Source organism: Tremella mesenterica, assembly GCF_000271645.1.
Source record: "Tremella mesenterica DSM 1558 unplaced genomic scaffold TREMEscaffold_2, whole genome shotgun sequence".
Taxonomy (NCBI): Eukaryota; Fungi; Basidiomycota; class Tremellomycetes; order Tremellales; family Tremellaceae; genus Tremella; species Tremella mesenterica.
In genome coordinates this window covers 2,883,863-2,900,459 of record NW_006711226.1, presented here as the reverse complement: position 1 = coordinate 2,900,459, position 16,597 = coordinate 2,883,863, and the positions used below count along the sequence as shown (strand labels likewise).

The following is a 16,597-nucleotide window of genomic DNA, read 5'->3' as shown; positions in this document are numbered from 1 at the left end:
AAATCATTGATCGTGGTGTTCATCCCCCGTGATCTTAGTAAGGATCCCTGGATGTTGATATTCTGTTGATCCACTCTCTCAAAGACTATTAATCGTGGTATTGATCCCCCGTGAGTTCAATGAGCATTCCTGAGCATTGAATATCCTACTGATCCACATTAAGTGCAGACGATAAACACTCAAATCCGGACTCACGGCAACCCACGTTGGTCCAGCCTCGAGGGGTGTTCCAAACTTCGGCAAAAGCGACGATTCACTTCAATCATTGCATGACAAAGTAAACTTTTTCAAATATATAAACTCCAATTTGTTATTTCCCTTTCCTTTCCTTACCTTTTGTGTTTCCTTTTCCTTTTCGATATCCTGAAGACTCTTTTGCCCAACTGTACCCGTCCATCAACCACTCTTCATTCACGACTCTCAACCGAAATCCACAATCCACAATTCACACCTTTTGTTCCCTCAAATCACCCGGTGTCCTCCCCGTTCACATTCATTCACTATGAAAACCCCAACTTATCATACCTTGATGATGAAAGCAATCCACCACAAGCTCACTTCTTCAAGATCCAAGCGGCATTCTTCCTCGCTTCAGCTTCAGCAGCATCACCTTCCATTTCTTCCCTTGTTTTCCCTCTTCTGGGAATACTGACTCCTCTATCTACACCTTCACGAGCGGTGATACGGTCGATCCACGCTGCTAACAATGGGGTATGTTCGATAGTCGCGCCGGCCCACCAGTATCTCGATACCCAACCGTATGCTGATGGTAAGTGAACTTTCAAATCTCGGAATTGACCTGGGAATTTAAGGATCACAGTTGGGATGAACTATGTAACTAATGGCGGGCGGCTTGAGTTTAAAGAGGATAAGGAGTGAGTGATGTTTGTTTTTGTTTGATGGGAATATATCAGATATGAGACATGGACACGAAGATGAGGAGGCAGTCGGAGTTGGAGTTGGAGTCGGAGTTGGACACGAAGACGAAGACGGATGAGATGGTAAGGAAGACATAGATGGAGATGGGACCAAGGAGGAAGTTGGAGTTGCAAATGTATCAAAATCCATATTCCCCAACAATACACCAATAAAAAAACACAAACATCACTCAATAACGGAGAAACAACACTAAGTACTAGCTCCAAGAGGTCTCGCTGCGAGAAATCCGGACCATATAAAAATCCAACCTCTCACAAGTTCGATCCGAGAAAAACGGAAAAACATATTCAATGTGATAAAGGGAAGACACTGAAACTCACCATTCATATCGACTATACTAAATTTATTCCCAACCAACCATTCACCTCCACCAGCTCTTAAACCATCTTCCATGACTGAATATAAACGATTAGTCTCTTCTTGATAACGTTTTATACCGTATGGGATTTTTCAGGTGCGTATCGGTAGAAATGATTGGCTTGACCTTGCATCGGACCGACACCTGGGTGTTAGTCATAAGTTTGACTTTTTCTCATATGGAATCGTTTATACTACATACCGAATGTAAGGGAGATTGATTGATTGATTGAGAAGAGAAGAGAAGAGATTTGACGTTTGATGTTTGACGTTTGGGTTGTTTGGATTAATGGACTTGGGGGTTTTGGATGACAATTTGAGGAGTTGATCGGAATCGAATGGATTGTACGGACCGTACTTAGAAGAACCAGCAGAAGAAAGGCGAAGAAAAAGGAGGGGGAGAAAAAGAAGGAGGAGGAAAAGAAGAAGAAAAAGAAGAAGGCGGAGGACGAAGAAGTTCATGGGAAAGTGAAGGTAGGAAGGAATGGGAACTAAGAATGACGATTTTCACTAACCACCATGAATAAAAAATATCCAACTTAAAGCTTCACTTTTCTCCACCGGATCAGTAAACCAAAATATATTATCCTTATCATATCTTTCAACCAACCATAACATGATACTAGCACTTTCGAAAACTCTATGACCGACACCGTTCACTTTGACGGAATCATCTACCAAAGCAGGGATTCTACCATTAGGGTTTATCTTTAAAAAATCTTCAGATTTCTGTTCGTTCGTATCGAATCTTATTGAAGTATAATCGTATGCCAATTCCGATTTACCGGGATAAGCTAGTAAAAGTTCTTCTAAGAGGATAGAAACTTTATATCCGTTTGGTGTGGCTTGAGTGTATAAATGAAGTTTTGGTTTGACAGGATCAGAGGAGGCTGAGTTGACGGAAGATAATGCTATGAGAGATTTTACGGAAGGGGATGTTTCGGATGGTTGGAATGGCATTTTGGTCGAAATGGGTAGTTGTGATAGTTGACGAGAGTGTGATGGTTTCGATAGTTGAGATAGTCGTTGTGTTACTTGAGAAGTGGGAAAACGAGTTGATATTGATCTACGCAATAGCATTCAACGGGGGATGGGAAAAGGGGAGAGGGGAAGAGGCTGAAAGAGGAGGGAGAGAGGATACTTATAGTGACACTACGTAAGCACACCATATTAGAGTGGAGGTGACAACCGCCGACGGCCAAGACGCCATCGGGTTTGACCGGCAAACGTGACTGGCCATACTCCAAGGCAGCGCGGCGTACGCGTGCGACAGGGGGGTGAATAGTGAGTGACCAGAAACATCAGTAGTGAGTCAGTGAACCAGTATACGAGTGATTCAGTCTGATCAGTGGGCGAGCGGATGAAGAAACAAGTGCGAGTCATGAGTAAGACCTCAAGGAAAGTCACCAACGATGAAACATCATATCCCATGCATGACTTGTATTGCAGTCCATCACCATCCCCCAGTGTCTTCACCGCCCGGCGCGACGGGTTCAGCAGACCAATCTTGCGTAGTGGGTTCGGCAGACCAGTCCAGAGCTGGCTGTCAGTCATGTTCTCATCTACACCAACTCCGTAGTCCGCCACCAATCCACTGGATAAGTGAGTCCGGAAAAAGCAAGACAGATTCTCAGATTCCAAAGCGGGGAGATGATAGGTAAAGAGACAAGTCCGCCTACTCACCCTCCTGACCAGGCTGAGCAAATGCATTCTCCGCCGCCACACCAGCATCCCATTCACTCCTCATCGCAGCCGTCACGTCAGCAGCCCCAGCACCCTCCTCTCCCTCACCAGCGGCAGCAGCAGCCTTCTCCGCCGCCTCACGTTCAACCTCCTCAGGGTCACGGTAGAAGAACAAATCGGGCAACACATCCCATCCTGTGGGGCCGGTAGGACCACGGGGCACAGTACCTCGCAGACGGAGAGTCTCACGACAGAGCAGATACCACATGAGGCCGATGGAGTGACGGGATTTGTTGTTGGTGGGGATAGCCACGTCGACGAATTTGAGGGAAACGTCGGTATCGCAGAACGCAATGACGCTGGATGGTCAGCGACCTTCACATACTAATGGGTCAAGTAGACACTCATTACTCATCACGAGATGGATGGTTCATTGATGAGTGAAGAAAGGGATGATCAAGTCAAGTAAAAACACCCACGGAATGTTCACATATGCCGCCTCACGGATAGCCTGATGATCCACCCTTGGGTCCGTCACCACAATCACCCTAGGCTCCTTGAAACTCCTTGTGATGTAATTGGTAAAGTTACCAGGGGTGAATCTCCCAGCGATGGCTTGGGCACCGGTGAAGGCCGCATACTTGAGCACAGCACGGTGACCGTAAGGACGAGCGGAAATGACACAGACGTCATTGGGGTTGTCGATAGTAGCGAGGATACGGGCGGCAAAGACAAGTTTCTCCCAGGTTTTGCCAATGTTGATGACGTGAATTCCTGGGAGTGAGCTATGTCCCTGTTCACATCTTCGCTCTATACTGTCGACTGGTCCGAAGTTACATCATTCTTCGGGAACACCTCTGTGATCAGGCTAAGTCTTATGACGCTGCTACGTCTCGTCTTCTCTAGCCAGTCCTCACTTGCCCGGCAGAGACCAGATATACATCCCACCTCGTCATAGCCCAAACCTCGACATACACAACGAGATCTTGCTCACACACAACACTAGACGAGGTGGACAGGTCGGGATCTCTACACGTCATATCCACCAAGCCCGGTCCTCCGACGAACCTCGTCTCTGGTCCAGCCCGTCACAGACCGCACAACAGCCACCCCGGTCTGATCCCCAAACCAAAAAGAACGCTGAGGTCATGAGAGAAAGGATCGAGATGCGAACCGAAAGATGCACAGCATCCTCATTCTTTTGAGCTATCAAGAGTCGTACAGCCCGAGGACTAGTCTAAAGTGGAGTGGGAAATCCTCCGCAACAAAGGAAAAGCTCTGAGGGGAGAAAAAGACATATAGAGACACTTACCGTCTGCACGTCTCTTATGAACATAGGGTTCCATCGTCTTGTCACAGTTCTTCGTACCCAAATGACATTGAGCAGCTAGGAGAAGTTGGATGTCTTCTTCCGTAGCTTGAAGCACGGCGGGTAGTTTGTCTGACATCTTGGTAGCTGGTTTGGTTGAGGATCGAATGGGTCTTCGTCTAATGACGGGGTCGTGGAAGGGCTTGCTTATTTGATTCTGTATAAGTCTTGACGGATTGTCTGATGGTCAGCTATTTTCTTGCCCTCTGTCAAACGGCGCGAACACAACTTGGAGCGGCTCCTCGAAGCTACAAAAGGAAACCGATGATAAGACAGTGGGAGCAACATACCAAAGACTGATCACTGCCGCAAGCTTGAGCAGATGAAGGATGTTGGACACTGTGAACAGGCAAGGTACGAGGGAAGTGTGAGGAGAAATCGGAATATGACCATGTGGCACTCCAATCCCAAGCTCGTCGGAGTTAAAGACTTCACTGATCTGACGGAGAGTTCGGAGATAAGGCGAAGGAGTGGCACCTTCCAAGTAAAGATGATTCTCCCACGGTGGTCACGTTCCTGGGCCTCCCCACCACTGCTCCCGCCCCTCTTCCCCCCCTGTCAAAGAACGAGTCGGTTGCTTCTTCCACCCCCCCCTCCCCCCTCCCCTCGCCACCCATCCTATCAGTTCTCTCGCTTCGGGGTTGTAGCATCCACTTAAAACAAGCATATCATCAATAAGAACCACAGATTCTACATTTCATACAAAGGGCAACCATAAAAACATATCATCCAAGGCGTATCACGGAAATTCCCCTGTACACGACAGTGGGAGACGGCTCTGGTCGTTCAGTCGAAGACACCGACATTCTGGGTGTTTTGAGTCTTTCCGACGTGAGTTTCCGATCATGATATCATATCTTCATCTTATCTCTCGTCATGTCGCTCCGTCAGACCACCAACAAGATCGTCTCTCATGTCATCTGCCACTTTACCGGGTTGGTGGCGAATCTCAAGGTTGACATTCCAGTCAAAGACCAATTTGTCCTTTGACGAGGTTTCGCCTCGTCGTATTCCGCAACTTATCTATCAATTATACCCCCGCAAAGTTCTCAATCCAAAATGTCGTCCGCAGCAACCCTCATCGTGGCTCGAAAGCCGACGAGATCTCTCTAAACTTCGCCACCCTCTTTGGTGGTCAAGCTTGAACAACGTACGGTCAACGGTTTTATCGATAACGGTCATCTGGTTTTCCAATCTATCCTGGGTCTAAGTCTGTTCATTCCCTATCACTTATACACACTATACCTGCAATTTCCACTGTAAATCTTCAACGTTTTTCATTTGCATACCCCAATCCCGACTCTTGCCACCCACACACGACAATCTCAGTAGACACCTGTTCACACCCGGTATTCTGGTCTTCAACGGCGGCAACTTACAACTTTCATAAACGAGACTCTTCCCGAACTCATCCACTCCCTTGTCTTCCTCACCCCGTCACGGCCAACACCGCGTCGGTCTGCCCTTCCTTTGATCCGACATCCCCGTCGCTCGCCTACTCACGCCAATAAAAGACTCTAGTCTGTGTCACTACTTGCCACTTGCCACCATCTCCGTCCCAGCACAACATATTGCTATCCATCTATTTTTCGCCTATCTAGTAAAACGAAACTAAATCATCGTGAGCAAGTTATAACATTTCAAAGGAGCGGAGAAAACGGTGGCGAACTTGTTTCAATCATAGTCATACCATCGCCACCGCACTTCTTCGCCACCCTCCCCAATCCATCCGACAATATCAACTCATCATTCCATCAGATCAACGTCAATATTTCAAAGTTGTATTAGCCATACCCCATTTTCTGCCAGTCTAGTCGAACTCATTTGTTACGCAAGAAAAACGGAATAAGCTGTACAGTATCCACGAAGATGTCACGTACAGCTAATGCTACTCCACCACCCCAACCTTACTTCCCTCCTAGGAATGCAACTCCAAGCATGCGTCACTCCACCGCCATCGTTCCCTCATTGCATATGCATCCCTCACGTCAACGTCCCCATCCTCAACATGCGCACGGTAAGAAACGATCTAAACACCTCTCCTCGGCGACCGCCGCTTTCGGTGCGTTGACACCCCGGAAGGCCAAAACGGGTGATTCTCCTGCTTCTCAATCCACTTCTGCCCAGAACACACCACTTGCCGAGGCAAATGTGAGTTTGGGGTTTGATATTCCTATTGGACTTGGATCGGCTCTACATCGAAATCAGTCTTCCTCATCTGCTCTATCAGCGCGATCTGTCCATAGTATCTCCTCAGCGACATTCACCACGGACAACACAGATCATACAGATACAGATATTGACATCGACTTTGATTCTGGTAGAGCGACACCGACACCTTCGTTCGCTACGGCGACCACGCGTCACAGTACGGCAGAAACAGACGCCTCAAGTTCCGTGCTTATCACACCAGCTTCGTCTCAAATCTCTTTCCCTTTGGATCTTAGTATCATATCTGCTACTTCATCTATCAGTTCAGATCATGCTCCGGCTATTCCCGTACAAAAACCCTCATGGGTACCTAATCTCAGTTTTGGGAAAATGGCGAGGGCTGTAGTGGACATAGGCATGGGATTTAGCGAGAAACGCAGCAAAAAAGATAGCAAAGACAAAGATCAAGGGGCGCAAGTTAGTACGCCTACACCAGTCTCGGCGAGATTAGGAAGGAGTGGGTCGTCGAGGAATTCGACTCCTACACCTGTAAAGGCAAAGGAAGATGAACGTCTGCAGAAAAAGCAGGTGGACGGAAAACAACAGTCGATTCAGCTACCTTCTCCCATCACACGAACCACTCATACGGTTCCCACGGTTCCGGCCGTTGAAACACCTCTGAGGGCAGCTCAGTTCGTTACGCCTGTTGGCGTCAATCGCGGAGAACAGGCGATCCAGCCGGACTCTCTATTGTTCTCCCAGGCGACCCCACAACCTCAGACTGTGGGAAACGATGCCCGCGCTGGCGTGGCTTTCATGCATGCCGAGTGGTTTGAAGCCCAGAGACAGAGAATGGTGGAATGTGCCAGACTTTGTTCCCAGTGGCCTCAATCGGGGTATAATCTGTTGAAGTTTGGTCCTGCTGGTGAGTTCAGATTGCCTGCTTCCTGTCCCAATCTTCCTTTTCCATTTGCCCCAACAAGCTGCTTGCTCATGTTCTGGTCCCGCCTCTTTGCATTTCATGTATGTTCCGTGGATAGGAACAAATACATTGCACATCCGGAGTCGGGTGCCAAGAGCCTCACACATGTACCCTGACATGAGCTAACCGTTAGGATCGAAACAGTTCTACGAACCTCAGTCTTATGCTAACCCGCAATATGTGGCCAGTCTAATGGAACGACAAGCTCAACTCGAACGTCAGATCACTGAGACGGAATCACTTTTCTTTTCTTCCTCTGCATCTGCCAGATCGTCGGGTTCTCTTTGCGGTTCACGTTCTTCTTCAGAATCTGGTGATTCGTTATCTGTTCAAGCAACCAGTTCTTCTCAATCTTCTTCTTTCTGTTGTCAAGCACCTGTAATTCCAGTGGATCGCGCAGAGTCCTCAGACGATATGGATCAACGAACGGCTGAGATCCGAGCTGCCATGTCGTCCCCTCTCATGCCGGTCCATTCGTCAGATTCACAAGTCTCTTTGATGGAGACGACAGGTAGTGGCATTTTCAAACATGCCGAGCTGGGCTCAGTGGTTTCGGACACCATGGACATTGATACGGATATTTCTTCCGTCCCTTCATCGACTTCTTTTGCTCATAATCACAGCTTTGCCTCGTCTTTACTCACCCTCGGATCCTCCCTTGAGATGTCCATTACGAGGTCTTCTCTCGAACCACCAAAATCTCACTTGAACCAAGAGTCATCGCAAAATCAAGAAAAAGACGACGATGATATCTTACGTACTCGTCCTTTCCGAGCTCAATCATGTGGGTCAAAACGTCCCTCACCTTCAGCTCCTGAAGAAGAAGAAAAACGTCGAAAAGTGGACGAAGCGATGGTTGTTGAAGAAGCCGTTTCAACCGGTGTAATCCAGCCCGTTACACGTAATGAATGGTCTGCTTCTGTCCCCGATTTGACCAAAGCGACTTCTTCCAGTTCTACGGTCTTTTCCAATCAAGAGAACTCAGTAACAACTTTCGGAAATTCTCAGAATCTTTCGTCTAATCTACAAATTCCTCCGACTGGTCAAGTTTTCGGTATGGTAGTGAAAACTTCTGATACTCATCCAATCATTTTATCACCTTTCGTACCTTCTAAACTCGTTCCGGTCCTAGCTGCACATCTCGTTCGACCGTCAGTAGTATCACAAAAACCGTTATTGTTGTCGAGCACCATCGATGTACCTAGTTTATTATTGAGTTTTACACCACCATCCGTCGCACCTATGCCGAATGGTTTATTGCCTAATTCGGTAGCAACCGGTTTGGACGTTCATATTTCCAGTTTTCCTAGTGTCGTTCCAGAGGTTGGACGAGCCTGTGGTGTGAATCAGTCTTTAGGTTACCCGACCGTAGGTAGGGGTCAAAGTTTCGGTGTCAACAGCGGAGACAATTCGATTGATGGAGTATCAAGGAATTCACTTGGGAATTTATTACTTAGCAGTTGTCCCGGTAAAAGATTAAGAATGGATGGACCGGTAAAAGGTCGAGGTCCTGTGTGTAGAGACTTGGAGACGGATTTGAGAAGAATAAAAAATGAAGGTGTTGGATGTTTGGTTTGGTAAGTTTTTGAGTTTTCTTCCTTCCCTCTCAATATTCAATGATTTTGTTCGTTCACCAAAACTCGTTTTGAGATTTTCGTCTTACTTTCTATTTCATTCCCTTTGCGCCTTTAGAAGCGCTCTTCGACGGATACTTTGTTCACAGACGTTCTATTCTGGTTTGTGAGCAAGGACAGATTTGTCAAATACGAACACCTTGCGAGAAGAATACGCGCTCATTATCAGTTGTCTTGATGATGCGGAACTAGCTTTACTTGGTGTACCATGGGATACATATCGTTCAGTCGCTACATCTTTAGGAATGGATGTTCTTCGGTTTGTCCATTTTTCATCGTGTGTTGTTTTGTCATGCTGAGTGTCACAGTCTTCCAATGCCAGATGGTTTCACACCTGTTTCCTTGGAATTGTTTGATACTCAAGTAGGGTTGATAGTGAAGAATTATAGTTTGGAGGGGATTAATGTTTTGGCTCATTGTCGTGGTGTGTATTTTATCTTACTTCATATCCTTCCCCACTTGTGTTATCATCTCAACATTCTTCCCCTTTTCCCTCAACCTGTCTTCTTCTTTCCCTCCACCTGCCTTCTCTCCTCTACCCTTTACCCTCATTTACCTGTCTATCGTCCACCTGTCTTCTCCTCCCATACCCATCTTTGATACTTACCTCACTCCCCTCCTCGTCATCATAACCCTTTCGACTGTCATCACATTTCATAAAACACATGTTGACATACAGGCGGGGTGGGTCGTGCCGGTCTCACAGCCTGTGCATGGGCGTTAAAAATGGGTTTCGTCCAACCTCATCCTTCCCTAACACTTATCGAACATGCCGCTTTGTCCACTTCCAACGTCATCCCTGTAGAATTGGAACATCAAATCGTCATGTCAATGGTCGAACGTGTCATCGCTATGATCCGAGCTAGAAGAGGGTTAAAAGCTATTGAAAGTTTTGAACAAGTACAATTCTTAGCTGCTTATGTGCGTTGGTTACGTGCTGCTCAAAGGGATTGATACTTTGTTCTCCTTTTTCTCTTCCTTCCTTCCTTCCTCCCTTCTTCCTACTCTATTTCTACTCTATCTCTTTTCCATTTTTTTTTCATTCTCTCATTGGATTATCATATCACTTCTACTTTCGCTTGCTCATGTTTCTCATGTGTTTCAGTCATCATATGTTCTGTTCGTGATCACTTGCCTGAAATGCTTGTGTCAATGGTCCATGATGTTGAAACCCGGGTGACGAGAGGTGGTCGTAATTTTTTTTTGGGACATGATCAAAGCAACGGTGATTAGAATCAGAAGGAAAAGGGGGGAAAGTGCGAAGTATCATTTTACAACCTACGACTTACAATTTACACTTATCATAAACCAATGAATATCAAGGACGGGACGGGACATGAAATGAACATTTGTGTAGTGGGGGGTTTTTGAGTAGAATTGAACGAAGAATGGTAGATGAACACTCTTTTTCTTTGCATTTTTCATCTATCCATCTTAACTTCATAGTCTTTTATTTTGTACATGTGAATGTACAATTGAAATTCAGACTTGCACTTTATTTTCAATCCATTTCACAACTGTCTTTGTGAATGTGAAAGTGCAATTGAATTCTTTTCCATTTTATCTATATCATGTTTGTGTTGGTTAGTGTATGTGAACATACATTTCAATGTGCATGTGCATGTGCATGTCCAATATGATTGAATACAACAGATCGTTCAATCGTTCGGCGTGTGAGGGTGAAGGGAAGGAAGGAAGGAAGGATCGTTGGTTCGTTGATTCGTTCGGGTTCATCCAGGGACACGATCCACGGAGGGAAAAACGAGTGAAATTCTTCTTGGTGGGTGATGGGTCCGTGGGTGAAGATAAACCTTTGAAAGATGGATTAAAGATGGATTATCTTGTGTCCACTGGATAGGTTGGTTCATGTAAGGAGAGGAAGGACGGAGAAAAGAAGAGGTAGGTGAGAGATGGTGAAGGGAATGGTAAAGAGGGAAATGGGATCAACTCCATGCTTGAGTATTACTATAATTCACTATTAAATGTCCTTCCGTTCCGAAACACTATACATTAACGAGGGTTCGTCATCATAGTCCATCCACCCCTGTTACATGATCTGGGGTATCGATTCAGAGGTTATTTGAGAGTCAGAATGAGGGACGAAAGAGGGTATCGATTCAAAGGTCATTCGAGAGTGAGAATGAGGGACGAAAGAGGGTATCGATTCAAAGGTCATTCGAGAGTGAGAATGAGGGACGAAAGAGGGTATCGATTCAAAGGTCATTCGAGAGTGAGAATGAGTGACAAAAGAGGCGAAAGAGGCGACAGAAGGGAAAGAAGGAAGGAAGGAGGAAGGAAGGAAGGAAGGAAGGAAGGAAGGAAGGAAGGAAGGAAGGAAGGAAGGAAGGAATGGGTTCCAAACCCACTTTAAATAAATTCCCAACTGTATCATCTGGTGCAGGTGCGAAAGCTCCGTTTATATAAGTGAACTGAATGTCAGCGTTTTATTTTTATACGTGTTAATGTAGATTATGACGCTTGAGACTTAAATGATTGCGGTTCTACCAGTGCTCTGAAATTGTTCGGATAATTGATGTCATATCGAGTGGGTGTTCTCATATCAAGTTGGTGTTCTCATATCAAGTGGGTGTTCTCATATCAAGTTGGTATCCTCATATCAAGTGGGTATCCTCACATCAAGTTGGTGTTATTGAGGGAAGAGCGGAAAGTCCTTAGAGAGAGGGAGGAGTTATACGGGAAGAAAGGTGATTGAACGTCTATAAGGGGAAGAGAGAGACGATCGTGTAGGTTCTTGAGACAAGACGCGATACATTTGAAGGGAAGAGTATGTTGAGATTTTAAAGGAATGAAGATGTTCATGCAGGTTTTTGATGTTTCACGGCGTCAGAAGGTGAAGATGACAAATTTGGGGAAGATCAACAAGTGTGTGATGACAAGTACGATACGGGGTAGATCAATTACTGTGAGAAAAGTATCATTAAAGATATGGAGTACACAGAGAGTATAGAATAAAGTAGAGTGTAGTGAACAGTGAGCAGTGAGAAGTAAAAAGAAAAGAAGAAAGGTTGAACATACCAAAGGATCAGTAGGTTTATAACCTAATTGAGTTCTTAAAAAAACGACCACAGCTTGGAATTTATTCCCTGCGGTGACTTTGAAAACGTTGTTTTTCATTATCGGTGCTGAACCTATTGATTTGAATCTGACCACTACTGATGAATGTCAGTTGTATATCCTTCATCCGTCTCCCCGTACCCATAAATCCATACAGTCATTTCAAGAGTAATGAACCTCATTATGCGTCCTGCGGCTCTTGGGGAGGGGGTTCAGCGTCTCGTCTCCATCTTGATCTAGCTTTCTCCCCCGAATGAAATGAATGATGTATGTGTATGATTATATCCCGAAAACTTGAGTGACAGTTCTCGTGAATGATCAAAACTGATATGATAGATCGACGATGGACGATAGACGATAGGACAAGGAGGACAGATGTGAGCGGGGTGAGAGAGGGAAGTAAGGATTGTAATACCAACTGACCTTTAGAAGCATCCTTGATTTTATAATGTTCCAAAGCTGCCAAAACGTCAGATTTAACTTGACCAATTGGATTAGGTTCTGAATCGTCAGTCATAAGTCATCCTTTATCAATCTTAGACTGTTGATTGGAAATGAGAAAGTGGGAAGGTAAAGAAAAGGACTCACGTTCAAGAAGGGGAGACATGAGATCAGGTATTGGTGAAGTCATCTTTTCCGGGGTGACTCTTTTGAACTCTTTCCGACTAAGTGAGGTCCTCGCTTGGTGGAAAAATTGCGATGAAGTGCGATAAGGCCTTTACTTTGGCTGATTGAATTCGATGGTAGTGATAGAAGGATGAAGATAAGGTAGATGTTCAAGGGAAGAAGAGGTAAAGTCAAAGTCGAATGACAAAGTTTCAGTTGGAAGTTGGTTTCTTCATCTTCTTCCTTCCTCCACTTTAACGTTACCTCTTCACCCTATCACGCTATACGCAACCATACAGGTATCTATCTGCATATTGAATACAGTCTTACTTTCTCTCTCACACTTTTGTTACTACTGGCGCTTTCGCAGACGATGGACAACACAGATCCTCCTTCCACACCACCAGCAGAAACCCCCAACCCTCTATTCGGTTCAACTCCTTCAGACCCTTCTCAATCAACTCCCCATAGCCAGACTCAGGTTATAATTCAGAAAGGTCAATTCTTCATACTCTCGGAATACGATATTGAATCAACTAGCCCACCTGATTGGAGTTACGTCTACGTCTACAAGTACTTGGGTGACCCTACCCTACACAGATGCATAACGAAAGCCCCAGTCACCGACGGTGATAAGCTTGGGAATAACCCATTCGACTCGTTTTCATACAGGCCAGTCTATCAGCCGAACTGGTCCATATGTCCTAGCGAACGATTGGCATCGACTTACTCTAAACTTCCCAACTACATTCGACATGAAGTCGAACCGTCGATTCTTGCCGAGAATCTAACTCATGAGATTTCAATCTACGAATACCTAAGATCCCACCCTCATAAAAACATATGCACTTATCACGGATGCCAAGTTGAGGACAATCGTGTTACATCTATACGGCTTGACAGCTTAACGCATAGCGTTGGTGTTGCTGTAGGTAGCCGATATACTATCAATCAACAAGCACTTGTTCATGATATCAGATCGGCTTTATCGCATCTCTTGTCTGTAAATCTCTTATACACGGTGTAAGACGCGCTCGATCGGAATCGATAACGTCTCCAATGTAGAAAGACAAACGAGGAATCCGATAATGCATAATGACAGTAAAGCAGCCTATATAACCTCGACTCAGATCTAGATAGACAGGAGAACTGAGAGAACATTCTAGTGGAAGGAAAGTACTAGAATGTGATGGAAAGTTCCAGAGAAGGGTGGAAGGTACCACACGGAACTAGAAGCGACTACACACGGACCTACACTCCAGCATCCAGACGGTCATTGGTGTCTTATAGACTTTGAGCATTGCTATTTCAAGTGGGAAACCCAAGAGCCCATACCAGACCTCATACCTATTCACAGTCTAGACCCATCCAAAGGTGTCGCAACCTACAACCAATACCTGGATCGAATCATTAAAGACTCTTTCCCCCAACGCAATCACTATAGCACCCACAACCATGACTCCGCACACCTGCCCCTAGATCTCTAGATCTGCCTATTCGACTACATTTTTCCTAAGATTTTAGGACCCCAATTTATTAATGTAAATCGCACACTAATATATTTTTATATTAGATAAACAGTAAAATAAATATAATGACATATCATACAAGTTGTAAACATGACCGCCCCTCCAACAATACTCTACCAACACCCCCAAACAACCAACACACCAATCACCCAAACAACCACAACCACCCAACATGAAATAATATCACCATTCCAAAGCATCTAACAGTCAAAACCCAACCTAAACCACTACCACCCAAAGCATCTAACATCCAAGACGTCATCCTATTCAATCTATACAACAACCTTCAACCTATACACTCTCTTCAACCTCCCCACCCCCTCCGTCTTCTTCAAAGTCTATCTCTCAACATACAACCACCTCTTCACCCTTACCATCAGCTCAACCTACTTCAGCAAACCATTCACCCACAACCATGTACCCTTCCACATCCTTCTCAACACGCCTAACCCCCTTTTCTCCCTCACCGGACCACGTCGTATCTCCCCCTCACTCACCTAGATCCCTACCTACATTCATCCGTCGAATCAGTATACTACTATCCATCATCATAGGTGCTTCAGCTCTCGTGGGATTAACTTGGAATCGATTGTTTTTACCTCTGTTACACGCCACTTTCTCCGCTCGACAAGTATTGACCGACCAACAATTATCTCGATGGGAGATAATTTCATCAAAGATCAAAGAAATACGTTCTAGGAAGTTTTATGGATTGGAAGTTTCTGACGACACCGGTTCTTCCAATCCTCCGAAAGGTATGAAAGAATCAATGAAAGATGGACGATTGGTCGATGAGAATGTCCAAAATGTTTTGGAAGAGGAAAGAAATGCAACTCTGAAAAAGGATATGAATGAGAATAACCAAGACGACCATATCAATGGAGATATCAGTCTTAATATTGATGAAAACCAACAAATACCTCGAGATGATATTATTCAGAAGAATGAAGACCGACAGAACGAACATGTACCAAAACCGATCCACATTAAAAAACCTAATTTAATGCTATGCGAGGAGAAAACATTCATGAAATTGATAAACACCTTTGAAAATCTATCAACAACTTTAGAAATCACTCAAACAACAAGAATATCATTATTATCAACATTAGAAAATTTCACTTCTTCTTTACATCGTGAAATGTTTTTGAAGGTTAATCCTAGTCTATCAACTAATTTCAATGTTAAATCTAACCCTTCTTCGAAATCATCTTTTAAAACGAATCCGACTCTTCTTTCGAAGGATTGGTTGGGGAATAAGAATGATCTTTTAAATGATTCATCTGGGATTCTTCCGTATACCTCTTCTGTAAAATCTAGTAGTTCAGCCAAGATGACCTCGATAGGGATGCAGGAAGGAGGGATGGGATTGGGATTGGGATTGGGGACGGGAGTGGGATTGGGAATGGGATCGGGAATGGGAATGGGAATGGGGTTGGAAGACAAGAATGAAGATTGGGATAAGGTTAGGAAAGAAATCAGAGCTGTTAAAGGTTTATTATTAGGTCGAAGAAATTTCGGAACTTGATTCTTTCTTCTCCATACCTCTACCCTCTCCTCAAACCACAGACCACAAATCACAAATCACAAATCACAAATCACAAATCACAAATCACAAATTCCAAGTCTGAAATCCCGCTTCCTGGTGTCGATGACGGTCAATTTAGTTTGTAGGGTTGTTCAGAGGACGTCGGTCAGTTGGTGTTTATAGAATAGACGTATGAGACGGAAGAATTCGGTGTATGTTCAAGTAACGAGACGGAATATAAAAACATGCAAAAGTTGACAATAATTCAAAGTACCAAAATACCTTCATTCCCTTGCTCAACTTCCATCTTTCCAACTTATCTTTTATCCCTCCGCTAAACTTTCCGCAAGCTACGCAATCAGCACCACACCACTCCACTTGTTTTCCTCTCCACTTTTCTTTCTCTCCACACATTTCACACAAGACTGGACACTGAGACGTTGGGCCGGGGGGGGGGGGAGGGGGGGGGGGAGGGCCAAAAGAAACTTCAAACGTTGAAAATTTGGTTTTAACATCTCTCGGTCCCTCATCTCCTCCACCACTACGATTCCCCAATACCTTGCTTCCGGTCGTCTCTCTAATCTCGTCTACTCTCACCCCAAATACTTTGTCTGGGCTCTGGGAATCTAATCCCCCACCTTTTTTGCTCTGGAACTGTTCAGAGCATTTGGTTCCTTACAGCCTCGCTGGGAATCTACTGTGCACAAATGTTTTTCTATGCTCCATCCGGCCCCTCCTAAACAC

The 16,597-nt window shown here is 45.0% G+C and overlaps 6 protein-coding genes across 6 annotated transcripts in view; 2 read left to right on the top strand and 4 right to left on the bottom strand.

Moving 5' to 3' along the window:
* Positions 1–445: 445 nt before the first annotated feature.
* On the bottom strand, positions 446–2,256 carry TREMEDRAFT_60761 (uncharacterized protein; the record flags this gene model as incomplete). The annotated part of the gene is made up of 5 exons (XM_007002875.1): positions 446–479; positions 559–799; positions 1,260–1,353; positions 1,377–1,441; positions 1,812–2,256. 5 exons carry the CDS (start codon positions 2,254–2,256, stop codon positions 446–448), a joined length of 879 nt encoding a protein of 292 aa, XP_007002937.1.
* Positions 2,257–2,707: 451 nt separating this feature from the next.
* TREMEDRAFT_43075 (uncharacterized protein) lies at positions 2,708–4,702 on the bottom strand. The gene is made up of 5 exons (XM_007002531.1): positions 4,639–4,702; positions 4,292–4,528; positions 3,459–3,753; positions 2,980–3,338; positions 2,708–2,835 (listed from the first exon to the last, which is right to left on the bottom strand). Exons 2-5 carry the CDS (start codon positions 4,425–4,427, stop codon positions 2,750–2,752), a joined length of 876 nt encoding a protein of 291 aa, XP_007002593.1. The 5' UTR covers positions 4,428–4,528; positions 4,639–4,702; the 3' UTR covers positions 2,708–2,749.
* A 1,515-nt stretch (positions 4,703–6,217) lies between these two features.
* TREMEDRAFT_60759 (uncharacterized protein) lies at positions 6,218–10,069 on the top strand (the record flags this gene model as incomplete). The annotated part of the gene is made up of 6 exons (XM_007002874.1): positions 6,218–6,499; positions 6,557–7,424; positions 7,615–9,058; positions 9,285–9,392; positions 9,424–9,539; positions 9,795–10,069. 6 exons carry the CDS (start codon positions 6,218–6,220, stop codon positions 10,067–10,069), a joined length of 3,093 nt encoding a protein of 1,030 aa, XP_007002936.1.
* Positions 10,070–11,058: 989 nt separating this feature from the next.
* Positions 11,059–12,821, bottom strand: TREMEDRAFT_60758 (uncharacterized protein; the record flags this gene model as incomplete). Its single annotated transcript, XM_007002873.1, has 5 exons — positions 11,059–11,118; positions 11,482–11,544; positions 12,152–12,288; positions 12,614–12,691; positions 12,779–12,821. The coding sequence occupies 5 exons, from the start codon at positions 12,819–12,821 to the stop codon at positions 11,059–11,061; spliced, it is 381 nt and encodes a 126-aa protein (XP_007002935.1).
* Positions 12,822–14,473: 1,652 nt separating this feature from the next.
* On the top strand, positions 14,474–16,117 carry TREMEDRAFT_73417 (uncharacterized protein). Its single transcript, XM_007003092.1, has one exon. The coding sequence runs from the start codon at positions 14,741–14,743 to the stop codon at positions 15,851–15,853; it is 1,113 nt and encodes a 370-aa protein (XP_007003154.1). The 5' UTR covers positions 14,474–14,740; the 3' UTR covers positions 15,854–16,117.
* Positions 16,118–16,187: 70 nt separating this feature from the next.
* Positions 16,188–16,597, bottom strand: part of TREMEDRAFT_67978 (uncharacterized protein) — a gene marked incomplete at both ends in the record, with an annotated part of 7,301 nt that continues 6,891 nt past the window's right edge. Inside the window, one exon of the mRNA XM_007002978.1 lies at positions 16,188–16,203. Within this exon, the coding sequence (XP_007003040.1) occupies positions 16,188–16,203 (16 nt within the window). The remainder of the gene's footprint in view (positions 16,204–16,597) is intronic.

What these genes read in the sequence shown, in the direction of transcription:
- TREMEDRAFT_43075 (XM_007002531.1), bottom strand. Translation starts at nt 4,427, where the DNA reads ATGTCAGACAAACTACCCGCCGTGCTTCAAGCTACGGAAGAAGACATC. An exon ending in TCATAAGAGACGTGCAGACG is followed by an intron (nt 3,754 to 4,291) that starts GTAAGTGTCTCT and finishes GCTCACTCCCAG; the next exon opens with GAATTCACGTCATCAACATT. An exon ending in TGCTCAGCCTGGTCAGGAGG is followed by an intron (nt 2,836 to 2,979) that starts GTGAGTAGGCGG and finishes ACTGACAGCCAG; the next exon opens with CTCTGGACTGGTCTGCCGAA.
- TREMEDRAFT_73417 (XM_007003092.1), top strand. Translation starts at nt 14,741, where the DNA reads ATGTACCCTTCCACATCCTTCTCAACACGCCTAACCCCCTTTTCTCCC.